The sequence below is a fragment of the Nannobrachium achirus genome, assembly GCF_963921795.1.
Source record: "Nannobrachium achirus genome assembly, chromosome: 4".
NCBI lineage: Eukaryota > Metazoa > Chordata > Actinopteri > Myctophiformes > Myctophidae > Nannobrachium > Nannobrachium achirus.
In genome coordinates this window covers 28,494,518-28,512,599 of record NC_137813.1, presented here as the reverse complement: position 1 = coordinate 28,512,599, position 18,082 = coordinate 28,494,518, and the positions used below count along the sequence as shown (strand labels likewise).

The window sequence follows — 18,082 nt, the reverse complement described above, 5'->3', positions numbered from 1 at the left end:
GTCTGTGTAATTGTGCCTCTGTGTCTCTTCAGCTGTAGAGAGCTGTCTTATATTAGCTGTGGTTAAGCACTATCTTCCTCTACAATTACAGCAGGATAACTATACTGGGGGATTAAGAATAATATCCAGTATACATTTCCTCTCTCTGCCTGTGGCTATTTTTGATCAGATTTTCACTGGTATCTCTACAACAACACGACTGTGAATTCTGGACAAAATGTCAGATCATATCAGACTAAATAATGTTTAACAATAAAAATGTTTCTTAATTTCCTTTCTTGGAGTCCTAGACGCAAATCTCCTCAGGGTACGTGCCCTGAGCATATCAAAGCTGGGTCTGTGTAAGAGAATCACTGGCCTACTTTATATATCTCACCTCATCTAAAGCACTGGTTCCCAAATAGTGGGTCAGGACCCATGAATGGGTCGGGACCCATGAATGGGTCGTGGAACGATTTCTGTGGGTCGCTGAGTAAATATCCCCTTATTTTTTGTTTGTTTTAATTATTATCTTAAAAGATTTTTAATTCTAAAAAGAAATAAACCATGTCATAAACAGATTCCAACATTTTTCAAAAGAATTCCATAATAAAACAAAATCTATTAATTAGAGGGGCTAAATACTTTTAAGATGTAGTGAAAATATCAGACCTAAAAGCCCACAACACGTCGCATCGTGGCATGTTGTTGTGAGCCTGTAGATGGGCTATTTTCACTAGTTTGAGTCCAGGGGAGACATCAAATTTCTCTTTTGGGTCTCGACTCTTGAGATAAAACGTTTGGGGACAACTGACCTATAAGGTAACTGATTCTCAAGCTGGTATTAGCTTGAAAATCTGTACTTATTTTTACAAATCTGTACCGGTATATTGGGCATCTCTCTCTCCCTCTCTCTCTCCCTCTCTCTCCTTCCACTCACATTTCACCTACATTTCCCATCCTTCAGAATAGAGTGGAGCAGAGCTGTAATTGTAGAGGGTGGCGTGGTGGTTTCTGATGTGTATGTACTGTACTGTACGTGACTATCTCTCCGCCCAGAAGGCCTTGCCCGCGTTCTAAAGGGAGTCTCCCACTTCACACCCCATTTCAGAGATGAGATAGGCCTTCCAAAATAGAGTAGGCCGCTTCTGAAATAAAATGTTACAGCATTCCAGACAGCTCTGCCTCTAGGATTTTTTTATGATATTTTCTGCATTGTACCATGTTTTATTTGTCTGTCATTCAATGTTATATGAGTTAAAAAAAGGACCCCAATTGAAACAAGCCAAAGGCTTTATTGTGGTGTTTATGCTTTTAACCTTGTACTGTCATGTACCTTTTCCAAAGTAGGCTGCTTCTGAAATAGAATGTTACAGCATTCCAGCCTCCAGGATGCCAACTGTAAACAAAATGTGTGTAGATATAGGCCTAGTCGTAAAATGCAATATATAAATTATGTTGGGCAGGCCTATGTTCTTTGGAAAAGAGGGTATACATAATAGGGTCGCAAAGTTGTTGAGACGTAACTAAAAACGTTATTTAACATGCCTTTAAAGCCATGCTGATAATGCATAATGGGATACTAAAATTAGAATGGTAAACACAAAAAACAGTAGTGAAAATGAGAACCAAATATATATATATACATACATACAATACATAACATAGTAATTGTCTCTCAGTAAGTAATAGTCTCCTAGTCTCACTGGCTCCATAAGCAACCCCTTCGGGGTGGGAGACCACTGCACTGAATAATAACACGCTCTTGTTCAACTTGTTGGCTCAACGTAAAGGTTACAGAAAGGAGACGAGAGAGTGTGGAAGGGTCTCAAGGGATTTGGTGACCTCAGAGACTGGCACTCACATTACACTGTGTTCTTAACTATGTGAGACATGTCAGTGCTCTCAACTATGTGCTGCCCTGTAGCATTCTCTTCTAATGAGCCCATGGAAAGGCCTGAAAGAGACATTTGGTGTTTGGTTACTCTTTTGAGAATATATGAATGCAATATTGTTGTTGTCGTTGTTGTTGTTTTTCTTTTCTTCTATTGATTTTGTTTTAAGGGGTTAGGATAGATGTGTTCATAAATATGAGTCTCTCACCCAGGGACGTGCAGAGAATGTTAGAGAGGCAGGGGCTGACATTTCTAAAAGGGCACTTTTGGTGAAAATATCGAAAATAGTAGACCCCCAAGCTCACAACGCGTCGCAGCGCGACACGTTGTGGGCTTGGAGGTCGGCTATTTTCGATGCTTGATTTCAACACAGAGAAGACAATTCTTTCAACATAAGATGCTGCATGTTGCAGAGGCAGTTCTCCAAAGGTATGGCATGGAAAGGGAGCATTTGCATTTCTTTCATAGTAAAAACTGCATTCATGGTCTGGAGAGGGCACCTTTTACAGATAGGTAAAAGGGCAGGGGCTCAAGCCCCCTTTGGTGTCTATGTGTGCACGTGCCTGCTCTCACCTCAAAACATAAGATTAAGATACCAGTAAGACCCCAAAAAGTAGTTGAACTAATTTGCTGTTGGTGTTTTTTGGGGGTGAGGCAATGAGATGGCAAGAGATCTGATGAATCCAAATTGGAATGCTATTTGTCCAGTAATAATCCTTCCCTGGAAACAGTGATACCACATTTAATCATACAAATACGAGTGAAGAGACTTAAAGAACAATAGCAAGACAGAAAACTGAGAGAGAGAGAGAGAGAGAGAGAGAGAGAGAGAGAGAGAGGAGAGAGAGAGAGAGAGAGAGAGAGAGAGAGAGAGAGAGAGAGAATGAGAAACAATCACAGAGAAATATTTTTTATAATCCCATATGGTCTAGCGGTCAGGATTCCTGGTTTTCACCCAGGCGGCCCGGGTTCAACTCCCGGTATGGGAACTAACATATTCAGTTAATATGATATGACCTGTAGCTTGAAGATAGTTCTTACATAAAGTGGAGAATCAGGTCTACAGACTGGTTTAACCGTACACTTTCACTCAATGAATAAAATAATGTACTGTATCTTCATTAGTTAAACATAAACTCTTAGTTTACCAAACCAAGGTTTATTGTTACATGTTTTGCACAAATACATAAGAATAAAATCAATTTGCTCTCCTAATACATTGTAGCATCAATACAAAATGCACAAAAACTGCCTTTTACAGTCCCATATGGTCTAGCGGTCAGGATTCCTGGTTTTCATCCAGATGGCCCGGGTTCGACTCCCGGTATGGGAAGAAATGTTTTCTGTTGATATGATACGACCAGTCTCTTCAAGTTTGATTAGAGGAGGCTTGTGTCCTAAAACACAAATGGCAAAATAGCCTACAACTTGTTTTGATAACACACACACAGTATCTGCTTATCATCGGGTGGGTGGGACTGGGAGACCATGCCACTATTGCGGAAAAGATACGCAAGACTCTTGCATAAAACCAGAAAATCCCTATCAGATAACGAGAAGTTGGTGCGACAGCTCTCTTATAATCTACTGTACCCATTCTCTTCTCCCCCATTGTGTTCCACTCCCACTGGATCCACAGCCAGCGTGTCAGGGCAGAAAGTGTAGAGGAGGCCAACGTCAGCATGACGTCAAGGGCTGTTCCACCAAACGCCTCCCCATGGCTCCACAGTCACACCCACCCAGGTAAAGAACAGAAGTTAAATACCACAGGGCTGGAAACAGGACCATCCAGATGTACTGCATAATGCGCCTCAAGGCATCACAGCGCAGAATGTAACATTGTGTGACCTGTGTGCATGGGAAAATATTACTAAGACCTGTCCTGCCACGTCTTTCAAAGAGACAAAAAATGTTTTCGTCTTTGTTTTCTTGGTCCAGATCCTATGACTTCAGTTGATGCTAAATTCTGCTCAGAATGACCCCGTGGCCTCTCTTCACTGGCTCCCAGTGAATTCTGGACTCAGTTCTCAAGATCCTTGTACTTACATGCAAAGTATTGCACAGAGGCTCCTGAATGTATCAGTGAGCTATGACATTCCTAGAATCTCTAACCCTGGCAACCAAAGGCTCTTCCCTCTCATTCCACAGGTTAGGATGTCATTAAAAGGTTCTGTGTTGCTGTAGCCTCTAGGCCAGTCTACAGAGTATCCTTCTTATATCACGTATTCACTTCAGCTGAATCAGTTACCATCTTTAAACAGCTGCTTTGGAACAGTTCTCTCTACTGACCATGCTTTTAAGGAGGCTATAAGAACAAGAATGTCAGTGCCTGCAATTCTGCCCTATAGACAATAATGTGAGATAAGGGCTTTCAGTCTACTGTCAAACATTGTATTGTTGCTGTGTAACAGACGCTTAAGACAAAGTAAAGATACCAGGCAGAGGCCTCTCTGGCAGCAGAGGACAGCGCAACACACAGGCTTCAAATCTGTGCTGAGAGTCTAACCCCTTTGTTTAGTTTTTCCTTTTAAAAGTTGTGTGCTGTAAAAGCATGCAAAGAGCAGAGTATAAAAACTATATTAAAGCAATTTCAATTTAAACCCTAGTTGACTACATTCCCAAAAGCTCTATAGCCTACTAGCCTCCTGATCTACACTAAATATCTTTGCTGGAAATAAGACTACTAACTAACTGCAATTTTTAATTGTTATGCGACACTGCCTCTTTTGCACTACATGTTTTACACATATTTAAAGAGCGTTGAAGGGAAAGTTCCGAAATAATAACATTTTCTTCTTTAATCATTCAACATAATGTTGAATCCCATAATTTGTCTTTGCTGATACTGGCACCAACCTCCTGTCAGCGCTTGTTAGCAATGTTACGACAATTAAACGTTTATCTCTAATGTAGCAGGCGTGCACTTACATTCATTCTTTCGTTCTTTCTTTCTTAACTGTAACCATGGTAACAGAGTCACCACCAACAACAGCAATAGAAAGCCTCAGACTGTGACTCTCTAACCCACATCATCTGGACGTCTGCTTTATTCCACAGCAAACACCTGGATCCACGCACGCACGCACACGCACACGCACACACACACACACACACACACACACACACACACACACACACACACACACACACACACATACACACACACACACACACACACAATAGGTTAAGATCCAATCACATCAACTGGCAGAGTTATGTTTCCTGTTCTCTGCGTACACAATAAAGTCCTCAGTGTCCTCAGAGGATTTTAATGTGTAGAGACAGGTCCTTAGTTCTTAAAGTAGTAATGTAGTTAGTTCACTTGCTTACGTAAAAACAGCCCAGCAAATGCACCTTTCAGGAGGCCAAAAGGCAGAGGTGTATAACACTTCTCCCCTAGACAGACGAGAAGTGATTGTACACTCTTGGAGTTTACTTTTTTTTACTGTGAAGTACATACAGACTAATTGCGACCGTATGGAGCAAGTTTACTATGAGAACCATCACAGCTTGACCGAATGTATACGTGTATACGTGTAACGCCTGACACTGTGGTTCCCCTGACACAGATACTCAGAGCAGGGATCTCCATATATGGACATAAAAGGAATTCTGTTAGGGATCTCCATATATGGGCATAAAAGGGATTAGTGATGTCAGATACTCAGAGCAGGGATCTCCATATATGGGCATACAAGGGATTCTGTTAGGGATCTCCATATATGGGCATAAAAGGGATTGTATCCCAGATGATGCCCTGTAGGAGAACCACACTAACAGAATCCATATACAAGACAGATGGTGCAACCTTGCCCTTTAGGGCAAAATCGCTTTTCACCCTTGGGCGTCTCACTGGTTACTTACTGTGAAGTTTGTACATCCACAGTGGAGGATATAAAGTAACTCTCGAATACATCTGGTGCTCTTCAAACAACACTGTGAGCAGGGTTCAAACCTGCGTGGGGAAACCCCATTGGATTTCGAGTCCAACGCCTTAACCACTTGGCCATCACAGCTGTTTTTTATTCTCATTTAAATGATATGCAAATTGGATGTGTTTGTGAAATCCAATGTCTGAGACATCATTTGAATAGTCCCTATGAACGGAATCACTGGTCTGCAACGCTATGAGCAGGTTTTGAATTTGCGAGGGGAGATATATTGGATTTCAGTGAGTGTATTAATCAATTAATCATTTAACCATGACCCTTCCTTCTACAATTTTAGACTTGATGTGATTATTTGCTTTTTGTTGTGTTGTGCTTCCTTAGTTCCTCTCAATGTATTAATATTGCTTGTTGAGATCTCTCTCCATTCCTGGTGTCTCTCTTTGACTCTCATTCTTTTTTCTGTTCCTCTCTCATCTCTCCTTTGTCATTCTTCTCTCTTTCACTCGTTGACTCTTGTTGTTTATTTTCATCTCTGACATTTTATTCACTCTTTTAGCATCAGTATTTCCATTCTCTCTCTCTCTCTCTCTCTCTCTCTCTCTCTCTCTCTCTCTCTCTCTCTCTCTCTCCCCCCCCCACTCTCTATCTCTTTCTGTCTGTCTCTAGTTTAGTATCTTTCGCTTAGAAATGTTCCCTGTTCCATTCCCCCACGGAGACACTGTCCTGAACATTCCGTAACATTCCAACAGCTAATTGGATTAATTGAGGAAGTTAGGCTTGTGGTAGACATGAGGAGTGAGGGGAAGAGAAGAGGTGCTGAGAGCAGAGTAGAGTTAGCTGACTTCTGGGAGTATTAGTGGAACAGCACATTGTTGTAATGTAGTGTGTGGGATAGATAGATAGATAGATAGATAGATAGATAGATATAGACAGACAGACAGACAGACAGACAGACAGACAGACAGACAGACAGACAGACAGACAGACAGACAGACAGACAGACCTAGGCTTGATGGTCACACAAAGGCTTTAGGATGTGACTGAGAAACAACACAGGTGCACAAGAGTTAAGTGATGAAAACATCCTCTCTTTGTTGTCTCCACCAGCCGAAGGCTTGGGGGAGAGTATGTTTTCGCCCCTGTCCGTCCGTCCGTCCGTCCGTCCGTGCGTGCGTGCGTGCGTGCGTGCGTCCGTGCGTCCGTGCGTCCGTGTGTCCTCCAGTTTGTTACCAGCTAATCTCCGGCGCTGTTGGCCCGGTCGCTGCCAAACTGAGCACACACACTCCCTGGATTCCAATTCAGAACCTCTGCCCCACATTTTTCACATGGGCCTGTTGTAGCGCCACCAGGAAGCCAATTTGTGCAAAACTACCTTTTGGCCAGTACTCCTACAGATTTTGTCCAAAAATCACGCAAATCGGTAGACAGTATCTCTACAATCATGTGATCATGGATCTGTCTGATTGTCCATATTCCATCCTGATTGGCTGAGATTGGCTTTCAGATTGGTCAGTTAGAACAAAATGCCTCAAATCACGAACACAGCGTGCAATTTTTGTGAAATTGTCCACGCACATTCCCACTAGGCTGAGGAAGAAATGCCACTTCAAACCTTTCAAATCAGCCTCATGGTGGCGCTATAACAGGCCGCCTGGCCTGGTGGAGACCTGTGCTCGGAAGAGCACTGCTTCTAGTTCAAAATGAATTTGAGACTTAACAATGTGTGTATTTGTTTAATTTCCTTGCGTCACAACTGCTGAACCGAAACACTAATAACATGCTGTCAGACGCATAAATGATGTTTACTTCAATTTAGCATCAGAGACATTAATGATGGGGGGAAGGAAATACTTGAAGGCACCGTACAATCCAGAGTGAATGCACAACAGAGTGTACTTTCCCTGTTATGATGGCACAACAATAATAAACATTAGTGGAGGGCAGAACACAGGCTAAGGCAGGGAGATGTTTACAGTCACTGATCTCTGATCTGTTTCTCTAAAACAACACCATGTTATCTCAAGTTCTTTTCTTCAGTTGACCGCTCTCTCTTTCTCTGCATATGTCTCTCTATCTTTTTCTACCCACCCCATTGTGTCATCTCTCTTTCTCTTTGATCCCTCTCTCTCTCTCTCCAGGACTCATGTCTTTCCCACTTTCTGCTTTATTCTCCCTCTCCCTCTCTATTTCCCTCTCCCCTGTCTGTCCTCACCCATGTGTATGAACTCTTTCTCTCTCTCTCTCTCTCTCTCTCTCTCTCTCTCTCTCTCTCTCTCTCTCTCTCTCTCTCTCTCTTTATCTTTCTCCCCCTCTTTGCGATACACTTACGACATTGGCATGTAATGATGATCAACAAATAAGATGTTAGGGAGAAGGGGGGGAGGAGGGGTCAAGTGGTGAGAGTGAATGTTATCTACTGGTCAAATGAGGACTAGCCGACTAGGATAGGGAGAGGAGAGCGAACTGGGCATTTATCAATGCACTCAGTATAATGCAGAACAGAACTCAAGGAATAAAAACTCCCCAGAAGTTAAAAGACAAATAAACTGAGGGCAAAAATGTAACCTTGGCAGAACTAGAGATAACTGAGAAATCTATGTTTGCCCTTCAAAATACAAGCAGAGTCTATGGTGACAGAGCACAGTTTAGGGACAACTTGAAAAAAGATGGCAGCACTAACAACTTAGACGGTGTATTGAATGTTGTTACAGTAATGTCATTATTTCTTGATGTGATGGATGACGATTGCACACAAAACATTTGTAAATGAAAAAGGCCCTTTGGTACAACACTCCTTCTTCTATACAAATTGCCAGGGTGTGTTTGTATACATTTACAGGGGTCTTCAACGTTTCAGGCGAAGGACCCCTTAGTTGAGAGAGAGATGAGGCAGGGACCCCACAACCTTTTCATAGATTCCGTTAGTTTCATCGTTTGACAGCACGATCATCAGTGTATTTTGGATTCATGTCAATTCATGTTTTCAGATATTTAACCACTTGAACTGTCAATACTTAATAAACCTGACCTTTCACTCTGTACTTAGTCTGCTCTTTTTTCCCCCTCTACACCAAACCTCTTTGCCGAAAATAGCCGAGCTTAGATCTGCTATTTTTGGCTAAAGTTCTCACAATATGGACAAAAGGGTTCAAGTGGTTAATATAAAAAAGGAGAAAAAAATGTCTACGTCGCACCAAGAAAGAAGCTGTCAAAAAATATTTCTTTGCATTTTCTATTCCCTTTAGGCATTAATAACAACAATCAATTGTCTTTTTTTACAATTCACCCACCAGTTTTTAAAATATAAGCCTCTACCAAAAGGTAGACATGTCCCTTAATGTTAGGGTGCATTTAATATAACTAGACCAGGTCAACCTGGTTGTGCCAGACCCCCTGTCTGTCATCATCATTTATGACATCATGCCTTTTGTAGGCATGTCATCATCATGTCATCATCATATATACCCTTTATATAGAAAACCCCAAGTAGTAACGGCTGCAGCCTGCGGGAAGGCGTCTGCGAGTCTGCAGACCTGGCGTCTGCGAGTCTGCAGACCTGTTTGCAGACCCAGCACTGCAGACCCAGGTCAACCTCTCTACTGCTCCCAGTGGCAGCCAGGCGGAGCCGCTCGATTGTCCACGACATTGCAAGCGGCGCGAAGGCCAGCGGACCTTGGTCCTGCTCTTCGCCCCCGAGCGCCGCAGGCGCGAGTGGCCGCGAAGAGCGGGCCAGGGCCGCGCGGCCGGCGGAGCGCCGCGCGAGTTACGAAGCCGTGGTGAATGCAATCGTTCTATTTATGCCCAGGCCGTAAGGCCTGGGCAAGCCCACGATAAACATCAGCATTGATGGCTGAATGGATAGCGTCGCCGACTTGAGTGCCAGAGATCACTAGATCGAATCTCACCGTCGCCCCACGACGCCCTGTCCAAGTCACTAAGTAGTATGGGGTCTGCAGGTCTGCAGACCCGGGTCTGCAGACGCGGGTGCAGACCCGGGTGCGGTGCAGACTTCCCGCAGGCTGCAGCGGTTAGCTTCTCGAAAACCCGGACAGACAGACCGACATTTGCTTATGTAGGCCTACCCATTTCATGGGTCTGGCAAAAATAAAAACATGATAGCTAGATCAATGAAACTTCTCCAGTTGATTACTTACATTAAAACAAAATAAAATTGTATTACAAGTTTTCTGAAACTTTATTTTTAAATATCCAAATTAGGCATTATATGCGCAAAAATGTCTAATTTTCATGTATTTTGGGGACATATATCTGAAGATTGGATAATGGCAAATTCAAAAATATTGTTTCATTTTCTTGACATATTAGTGACAAAACAAATATCAGATGATGAACTTTAGATAATATGTTGAACTTTGATAATTAGTGTTGAATAGGTGAACAGGTGTACTGTGTATGTTGATTGGACACTACTCTTTTACCACTAACAGACATCTCAACCGTTTGGTAGAGCATATTTTTTAAACAAGAATAAAATCTTACTTTTAGAACTATTTCAGCATATATTATAATGAAATGTATCATAATAACAACAATGAATGAGTAGAAGTTGTAATTATTCATAGTAAATAGTATGTTTTTAATACTTTAGTTTTAATTGCACAACCTTTACCATCAACTACCGACACATCTATCGTTTGGTAAAGCATGTTTTCAAAAAACTATTTGACCATTATTAGATTTTTATTGCATTTTGTTACATATGCATGTTCAGTAACATCTCTGAGATGATAATGTAAAAAGAATCATAGGTTTGAAATTCCTGCAGGAGAGAGACAAGCTGTCAGGACTGTTTTGCTTGTGTAAGATTTCCTCTGTGTCACATGACTTGGAAAGCATGCTGTGTGAAGTCACTGCACCCTCAGGTGGATATTATTGGCCATCAAACACCTCAACCAAATGGTAGAGATGGCTGAATGAGGTTGAGTTAATTTCAGCATTGTTTTCAATGAGAATTATGGACTCTACCATTTGGTTGAGCAAACCATCAAAGGGATATGGTGGTAGTCCTCCATTGCACGTCTGAGGGCAGAATTACCCTTGGGAATGGACAAAAGCCTGCGCACTTTGCTGTCGATGACACCAAAGTGACGTTGTTCAATCTCCTCCAGAGGTCTCTCTCTCATCCACTCCAAAACTTTTTGCAATACTTTGCTATCCAGAGCCTTAAAAGCAGAAGCCTTCCTCGCTTTTCTTTTCTCTGCATCCACAGTCTCTGTATCAAAAGCAGAAGATAACAGCGTAACAGGGCCCTGCCCTTTAGGCCCATCTTTATTTTCCTGGATAAACAATCCAGACTATAAATAGTAAGTCCATGGGGGAGTGGTGCAAGCTCGAGGATTGGTCGAGCTTCACATGACAATTCATCTACAATCTGTATAGGCATTAGGCAACCACACTTGCAATTTCCCAGAATTGCATTCTTTATTAGGGGCAACCAGACTATTGTTCTTGTAGTTTTTTCTCATCATCTGATGTAACCCTTCACCCAATCATACATCACAATACCTTGATATTGTGATGTCATCCTTTTCTGTGGTTGCCAATCAGAGAGTGAGATCATAATACCAAGGCATATAGCTTCTTTCTAGTTATTTATTTAGTGTAGGGCAACCACACTATAGTTCTTGTCTATATTTCTCTACATTTTTCTCTAAGGGTTTTCCCATTGAAGTACTTGTCCGAGTTACTCATCATCTGATGTAACCCTTCACGGCAACCACACTTGCAATTTCCAATTGGATCTTTCTAGTTCCATACATATTCTCTTCCCCTTGGGTACCTGTATCTTTGTTTCAGCCAGCTGACAACTGAATTTCCCTTGGGAACAATAAGGTCTATCAATCAATCTGAAAAGGAAGTTTCATACAAAGAAAAGAAAATCCAACACGACACACATGCATATCTCCTTGTATGGGCCGTTTTGTCTTATGTGTATGAGCACGGATCTCCATCTGTGCAAATACACACAAAGTGAAATGTAGGAGTGGTTTGCACCGCTCAAAAAGGTATTTATTTCTCTTAATCTGTAGGTTTAAATGAGTATCTCAAATGTTTATGAAATGTACTTTGTAATTTATGTGAGTTCTGTATGTTCGGCTTTCCATTAAAAAACTAGACAGGCACTGTTCATGGAGAGACCACGTGGGCTAGATCTCTTGACATTTGACACAGGTTGTTCTGTGTAAAATGGAAGATATCATCTCTTCCATCCTATCTCCTCTGTAATGCTGTGAAGTCGCCACAGACGCTGAATCTTTAGGTAATGATCTGAACAAAGATGGAGGGGATTACCTCTCCTCAGACCCACATCTGTCTCTCCATAGTCATCCAGATAAGGCGGAGGGTAGAAACATGCTTTAGTTTTACCAGAAACAAACAAAACTCGGCAGTCTCGAATCCTGAGGAATATACCGAGCCCAGCTCCACAGGTATAGCTGTGCGCAGTGCAGGCCCCAATGTTCTCACCCTCCACCTCAGTCATGCAGCAGTAACTCAGAGAGCACAACATGGCACCACACACCAAGCACATGGTGGGAGCACTGGGACAGGTGAAGCTAGAAGCTTTCTTAATCAAACTGCTGTAGTCTTCAGGCAGCTCTATAAGTCTGTTTGGCTGTCGGGGATACCTGACCAGAGGACTGTCTCCCTGCAAAGCCTGTCTCATGCCTGTATGGCAGCACCACTCCTGTATGAGCGTGTCCATAAGCTGGCGGTGTCTATTGTACAGTTGCAGCAGATTGGAAGGCAGACTGAGGTAGGTACACAATGCTTCCCACTGGCCAGGGCCTCCTGCAACCTGCAGTGCGGATGGCGTTCGTGTTGAGTTGAGATGGGTGAAGAACATAGCGGCTGATCGGAGGAAAGGTTGAAGTCCCTTCTTCACACAACGCCACAAATGCCTACCTGAACACACCTCTGGAAGACTGTCCAGGTGACTCCTGACTTTGTTGTAGAGGAGGAAAGTTAACTCCTCTTCCTCCTCCTCATTCCCTGCTCCTCCTGACTCCTGGTCCATGGTCACCTCCCCTGGTACAGATGTTACCAGGATCTGGACCAGGTGAGCCACAGTCAGCAGGTGGAAGAGGTGCAGGTGGGCGGAGTCAACTGTGCTCTGTCTCGATTGGTCCAGACCCTGGACTGAACTGTACGATATCAGACTGGATACCAGGAGATGAAACATGTCTACGTCCAAGATGCATGGCGTGTTCTCGACCTGAAGATCTGGAACAACAGCGGAGAACAGTCTGATGAAGTGGCCAGCGGACTGTGGAGAGGAGGACATCCAACAGACCGAGGCAAACCTACACAGAGATGTCAAACACTCATCCTGTCTACAGGGCAGACTTTCAAATAAAGGCCTCTCCTCATCTGCCAAGTGTCTCTCGATAGATTGTATGGTGAATGCACAGCTATTCCAGGACATGATGGGCACTCTGATGTCAAGGTCGTTAGGGTCCACATTCAGCCCGACCTTGTAGGTTGCCATGCCAAAGGTACTCATCATCTCCTTAATGTCACTGGAGAACCGTTTACTGGGAGTGTGTTCCAATACCTCTTCTTTAAGGCCTTTTCTGGTATTTGTGTACAAAGCAGCAACCTGTTGAGATGTCAACTTCAACCATTCCTCCAAACTCGGATGTTCGCCACTGTGTGTGTGTCTGTGTGTTCTTGGTAGGATAGGTATAACTGCATTACTGAGACGTCGACACAGAGGACAGGAGAACTCTTCTCCGTTCTCATATTTCAGGATATTGTTGGGGATAGCTAACTGACGCCTCCGTTCCTTATCCTTATCCTCAAAGTACCTCTGCCAGCAGGACGCGTGCATGACGTGACCACAACTTCCCGTGTGAGTTCCACAGTTCAGCTCAGGGTGCGGAAACAGAGGATCGTGGTGTTGCGGGTCAGGTAGAGGTGCACTTCTGTTTTGAGACATGACAGTGGAGCGCTGGACAAAGGCAGCCATGACCATGGCCTGACCAAGACCTTTGACCTCTTGTTTTTCCTGACAGAGAATACAGGTGACCAGCTGACGTTCAGATGAACCGGAGCAACCAGGGCCAACACACACCAACACATCTGGAGCTGCATCGGGAAGACTGTCAGGAGCAGGAGCCTCATTCATTTCATCCAGACCTTTCTCAAACAGTTCTCTGTTTTTACTGCAGTATAGTTTCTGCATCTCTGACATCTGGGCCATGAGCTTCTTTCTGTGGCGATGAGCTAACTTTGCCTTCCTCCTCTTCATATCCTGCACTGCCTCATTATGTACATGTGTGCTGCCTGTGACAGTAGACGTTGAGACAGTTTGTTCTGTCACGGTTTTGATATTGGACACTGTCGTCAGTATCCAGTGCACCATGTCCTTATGGACCTCCAGGTGAGGCGCGTCGCGAAGAGTTTCTAACAGAGTGAGGATACTGGCCGAGTTACTGGGACTGTCTACTGGACATGATATCTTGCTAGTGAAGTTAAAGGTAATATCATCCTGTCCAGAGCGTTTCTCTATCTGCTGTTGTTCCTCTAACAGTGACATGCCTATCAGATGGAGAACCCTCTGCAGCATGCACTCAGACCAGTGTCCAGTATTGGGCTCCACAGCCCACTGCAGTACAGCTCCCAGTATAACCAGTAAGACGTCACACTGTAGCAGGTTAACTAGACTGGAGAATAATGGACAAAAGGGAGGCAGCACTTGTGGAAGGAGTGCAGAGTTCTCTCCACTCTGTCTCTTGAGTTTCCTCTGGGCCTCTGCCATGGACCGGTCACTTCTAGAGTAATGGTAGAAGTAGGGGTTGAAGAGGTTGGAACACTCTGGTCTGAGTTCATACAGTCCTCTACCCGTCACACCTGGCTTCTTCTTGAAGAGTGCCACACTGTCAATCAATTTGTCAATCCCTGTGTCCTCGTTCACATTCTCTGGTAGAGATTCTAGTAATTCGCTGTGAGACATTGCTTTCATAGAGAGTTGATGGATGATCTCTCTCCTTATTTCTTCTGAGGAATGGACTTTACTTATGCCACACACATACCGCTCTCCCACAACCATGATAATGACATGAAGCATCTCTTCAATTAACGTGTTGTTCCGTTTAACTACATCCATGTTGGTATCCCTGCTGTATCTCCTCTTGTCGTCTACTGAGCCAAACACATGGAACAGCTCAAACCGATTGAGAACGACCATCAGGAAATGATCTGGATCCATCATAGATGCCCCGACCTGCAGCATGATGAGGTCTTTGTCAAACATCTCCCCTCTGCATTCCATACTGTGGTAGTAATCGATCATCATCATGTTAAACCTGCTAAAGCCGCCCACCCTCCACATCTTAGCATGCACCTGGGCACAGAAGACCAGGCAGCGAAGGGGGTATTCTATCAGCGTGGGAGGGCTCAGTTCACTCAGTGGGAGGCGTTCAGGGCATCGATACGCCAACTCTGTTTTACTGAGGAGAACATGGAGACCGGCCAGCAGTCTAGAGACAGGCAAATGGATGGACACTTCCTCCTTTGACACCAGGTAGGGTATGGTCTCTATAGAATGTCCCGCCAGGCCCAGGATGATGGGCTGTTCTCCCTTTGTCAAGCTACCGTTACACTGACTCAGAGCACACAGGACCTTCCTGTAGGCTTCTATTAACACACGTTCATCAGAAGCACACCACTGCTGGATTAAGGAGATGACAGGGGTCAGTATACGTTGCAGGTTGCAAGTTACCCTCCACTCTGGTACCTGTATTTGCCGTCTCAGTACTGGATCTGCCCCCTGCATGCATTTGAGCAGCTCTAAAAATGCATCAAGTCCTTCAAGAAACTTCTCTCTGAGCGGGTCTGTCCATTCTGCAGGTCTACAGGTCAACACATAGTTCAAGTCTTTAAGACTAAATATGTAGCGGTCAAACTGTTTGTGCCTCAGATGAGCCATACAACACTTGATGATCGTCTTCATTAAATCCTCTTCTATCATCAACATGCGAGCCAGTGACGGGACAGTGAATATTTGGACAGACAGGGAAGTGATGCTGTCTTCTTTGTCGTGATCCTTTGGGTCCTTCGCATAGTTGTTGTCCTGCAATTGCTCATAGTTTTTGGCAAAGTGAATGGCAAACAGGTTCTTATACTTCAGATCCATAAGGAGAGTGCTCACTAATAGTTGATAATACGCGTTCCTCGCTCCTTTCCACATCTTGAAGTCACACATCATCAGAGTGTCGACCGGAGTCTGTTCTTCAGGTCCTCTCTGGAGTAGAACCTGACACAACACCCTCATCAGAGCATCTGAGTGTCCTATGATTTGTCCTAGCCAGGACAGAGCTTTGAGAGCAAAGCACTGATGAGCTACAACAGAAGAATGCATCACCTGAACTCTGAGAGGTTTGGTCTGACCATAGCGAGTACTGGAACTCACTATAACTGACTTGGCCTGTTCACAGAACTGGAAGTCTCCGAAGCGAACACACGTCCTCCCATCTCTGTTGACGGTGGAGGCGAAACCGACAGCCTCTTTCTGAGTGCAGCTGACAGCTTTCATCAGTGTGTTGATGACCTGTTCATATGTATGGACCTCATCATTAAACAGCATACAGCAGAATGAGTCACCAGCCCGTTCCGGAGGTGCCAGTCCCGGCGGAAGCTGGTCTTCTCGTTCCCAGGTCAACATGTCCACAGCATATTTGAGGACGACAGAAAACACATTGAAAATACGAGTAGTCATGTCAGCTGACAGCTGAGACAGAGGGTCCTCCCGTGAGTCTGTGAGGTTAGGTTGGTGTTTCTGACAGGAAGGAGCTATTTTCCATGCCTCAACATCTCCACAATCGCAGACCCCTCCTCCTCCACTTCTCATCTTGTAGCGATGCTCTTTGTGCACGCTCCCCAGGAAACACTGCATACAGAGAACACAGGTTGAGTCGGTTGCACAGTCCCTGCAGGAGAAGTTAGGTTCTCCCACTTTGAATACGTGTCCACAGAGGTGAGAGGACAACCGGTTCCCTTCCAGTTTGGCCAGTCCAACAGACGGCTCCTCACCACACAGGAACCACTCCAGAGGAGATAATAGGACCATCTGGGACCTCTCCTCGCTCTGAGTGTCAAGGTCGGGACTGCGACTGTAGATCATGGGGACGTAAACTCCCAGGTGATGGTAGATCTGACTTGAGAGATCTAACTCCTGGAGCCATGATGAGATGGTGTCCCTGGCAGAGAAATTGATTAGGTCTGACATCTGTAGCTGTCCGTGAGACTGCATTGTGGATCTCTCTGACAGGTGTAGTGGAACCCCATATTAAACAAATCTATGATCTATGATGTCAGTTGTCTAACAACTGACATCATAGATTTGTTTAAAGAGGTGCCATAGTTTTGTACTACTCAGTTTTGTGTGTGTGGGTTACTTCATGGAAGCCTCTGAATCAAAAGGCCCAATTGAAATACACAGATATAGTGACATCATAATATCATGTCCTCCCTTTTCACCATCCAACAACATATGTGGGTGTGGCTAATTTCAGCTTGGTCACCACCCACCTGACAAGACAACCGGGCATACTTACAGTAATGAACAGGTGGGTGTGGCCACATAAAAAACATAATTTTAAGACTTTCTGTGCACTTTTTGGAACAAAATCATTCTCCAAGTATAATCATTATGTTGTAGGAGGGAACAAAATCTCCATATTTGGGGATGGCTCCATATTTGAAATTAAACATGAACTAGAAAGATGCTATTCTGTGAAATTGCAACTAAGTGTGGTTGCCCTGACGCGAGTCAGGAGGATTTTCCTGGGAAATGTATTCGGTCTTACCATTTGTTCCTTTCATGCCCATTATATGGATATTTCTATCTGTCAGTCCTTGTCCCTATTTGAGTGGTGCTAACCATACCATCCTTGTCCCTTTTTGCCCATATATGGAGATCCCTGAAGTCATCAATATTAAGCCCATGTCTTGGAATGCCATTTTCCAATTCAAGTCAATGGAGAAAATTAATTCACGAATAAATTAATATGACATTTTTTAACTAATAACATATCTCTTAGCAAAATGCAAGCAGACAAGTCCCAATGAAGCCGGTCGATTTGACATGTGGCCCAAGTGCGTGCCACGGCCACCAAAACTGTGGGAGGTATAGCGCAGCAAAATAAAGTTTATCCAGAAAGAAAGAATAACTATAGAAAGACACAAGTCACACTGCAAAATGTGCAAATTAATTCTGTCTTACCATTTGAATTTTCCCAGTTCAAGACAATGGGAAAAAATAATTCACTAATCAATTAATGGCCATATATGGAGATC

General features: G+C 43.8%; 1 protein-coding gene across 1 annotated transcript; it reads right to left on the bottom strand.

The window, feature by feature from the left end:
- Nucleotides 1–11,981: 11,981 nt before the first annotated feature.
- Nucleotides 11,982–17,036, bottom strand: ubr2 (ubiquitin protein ligase E3 component n-recognin 2; the record flags this gene model as incomplete). Its single annotated transcript, XM_080723195.1, has 1 exon — nucleotides 11,982–17,036. One exon carries the CDS (start codon nucleotides 17,034–17,036, stop codon nucleotides 11,982–11,984), a length of 5,055 nt encoding a protein of 1,684 aa, XP_080579321.1.
- Between the last annotated feature and the right edge of the window lie 1,046 nt (nucleotides 17,037–18,082).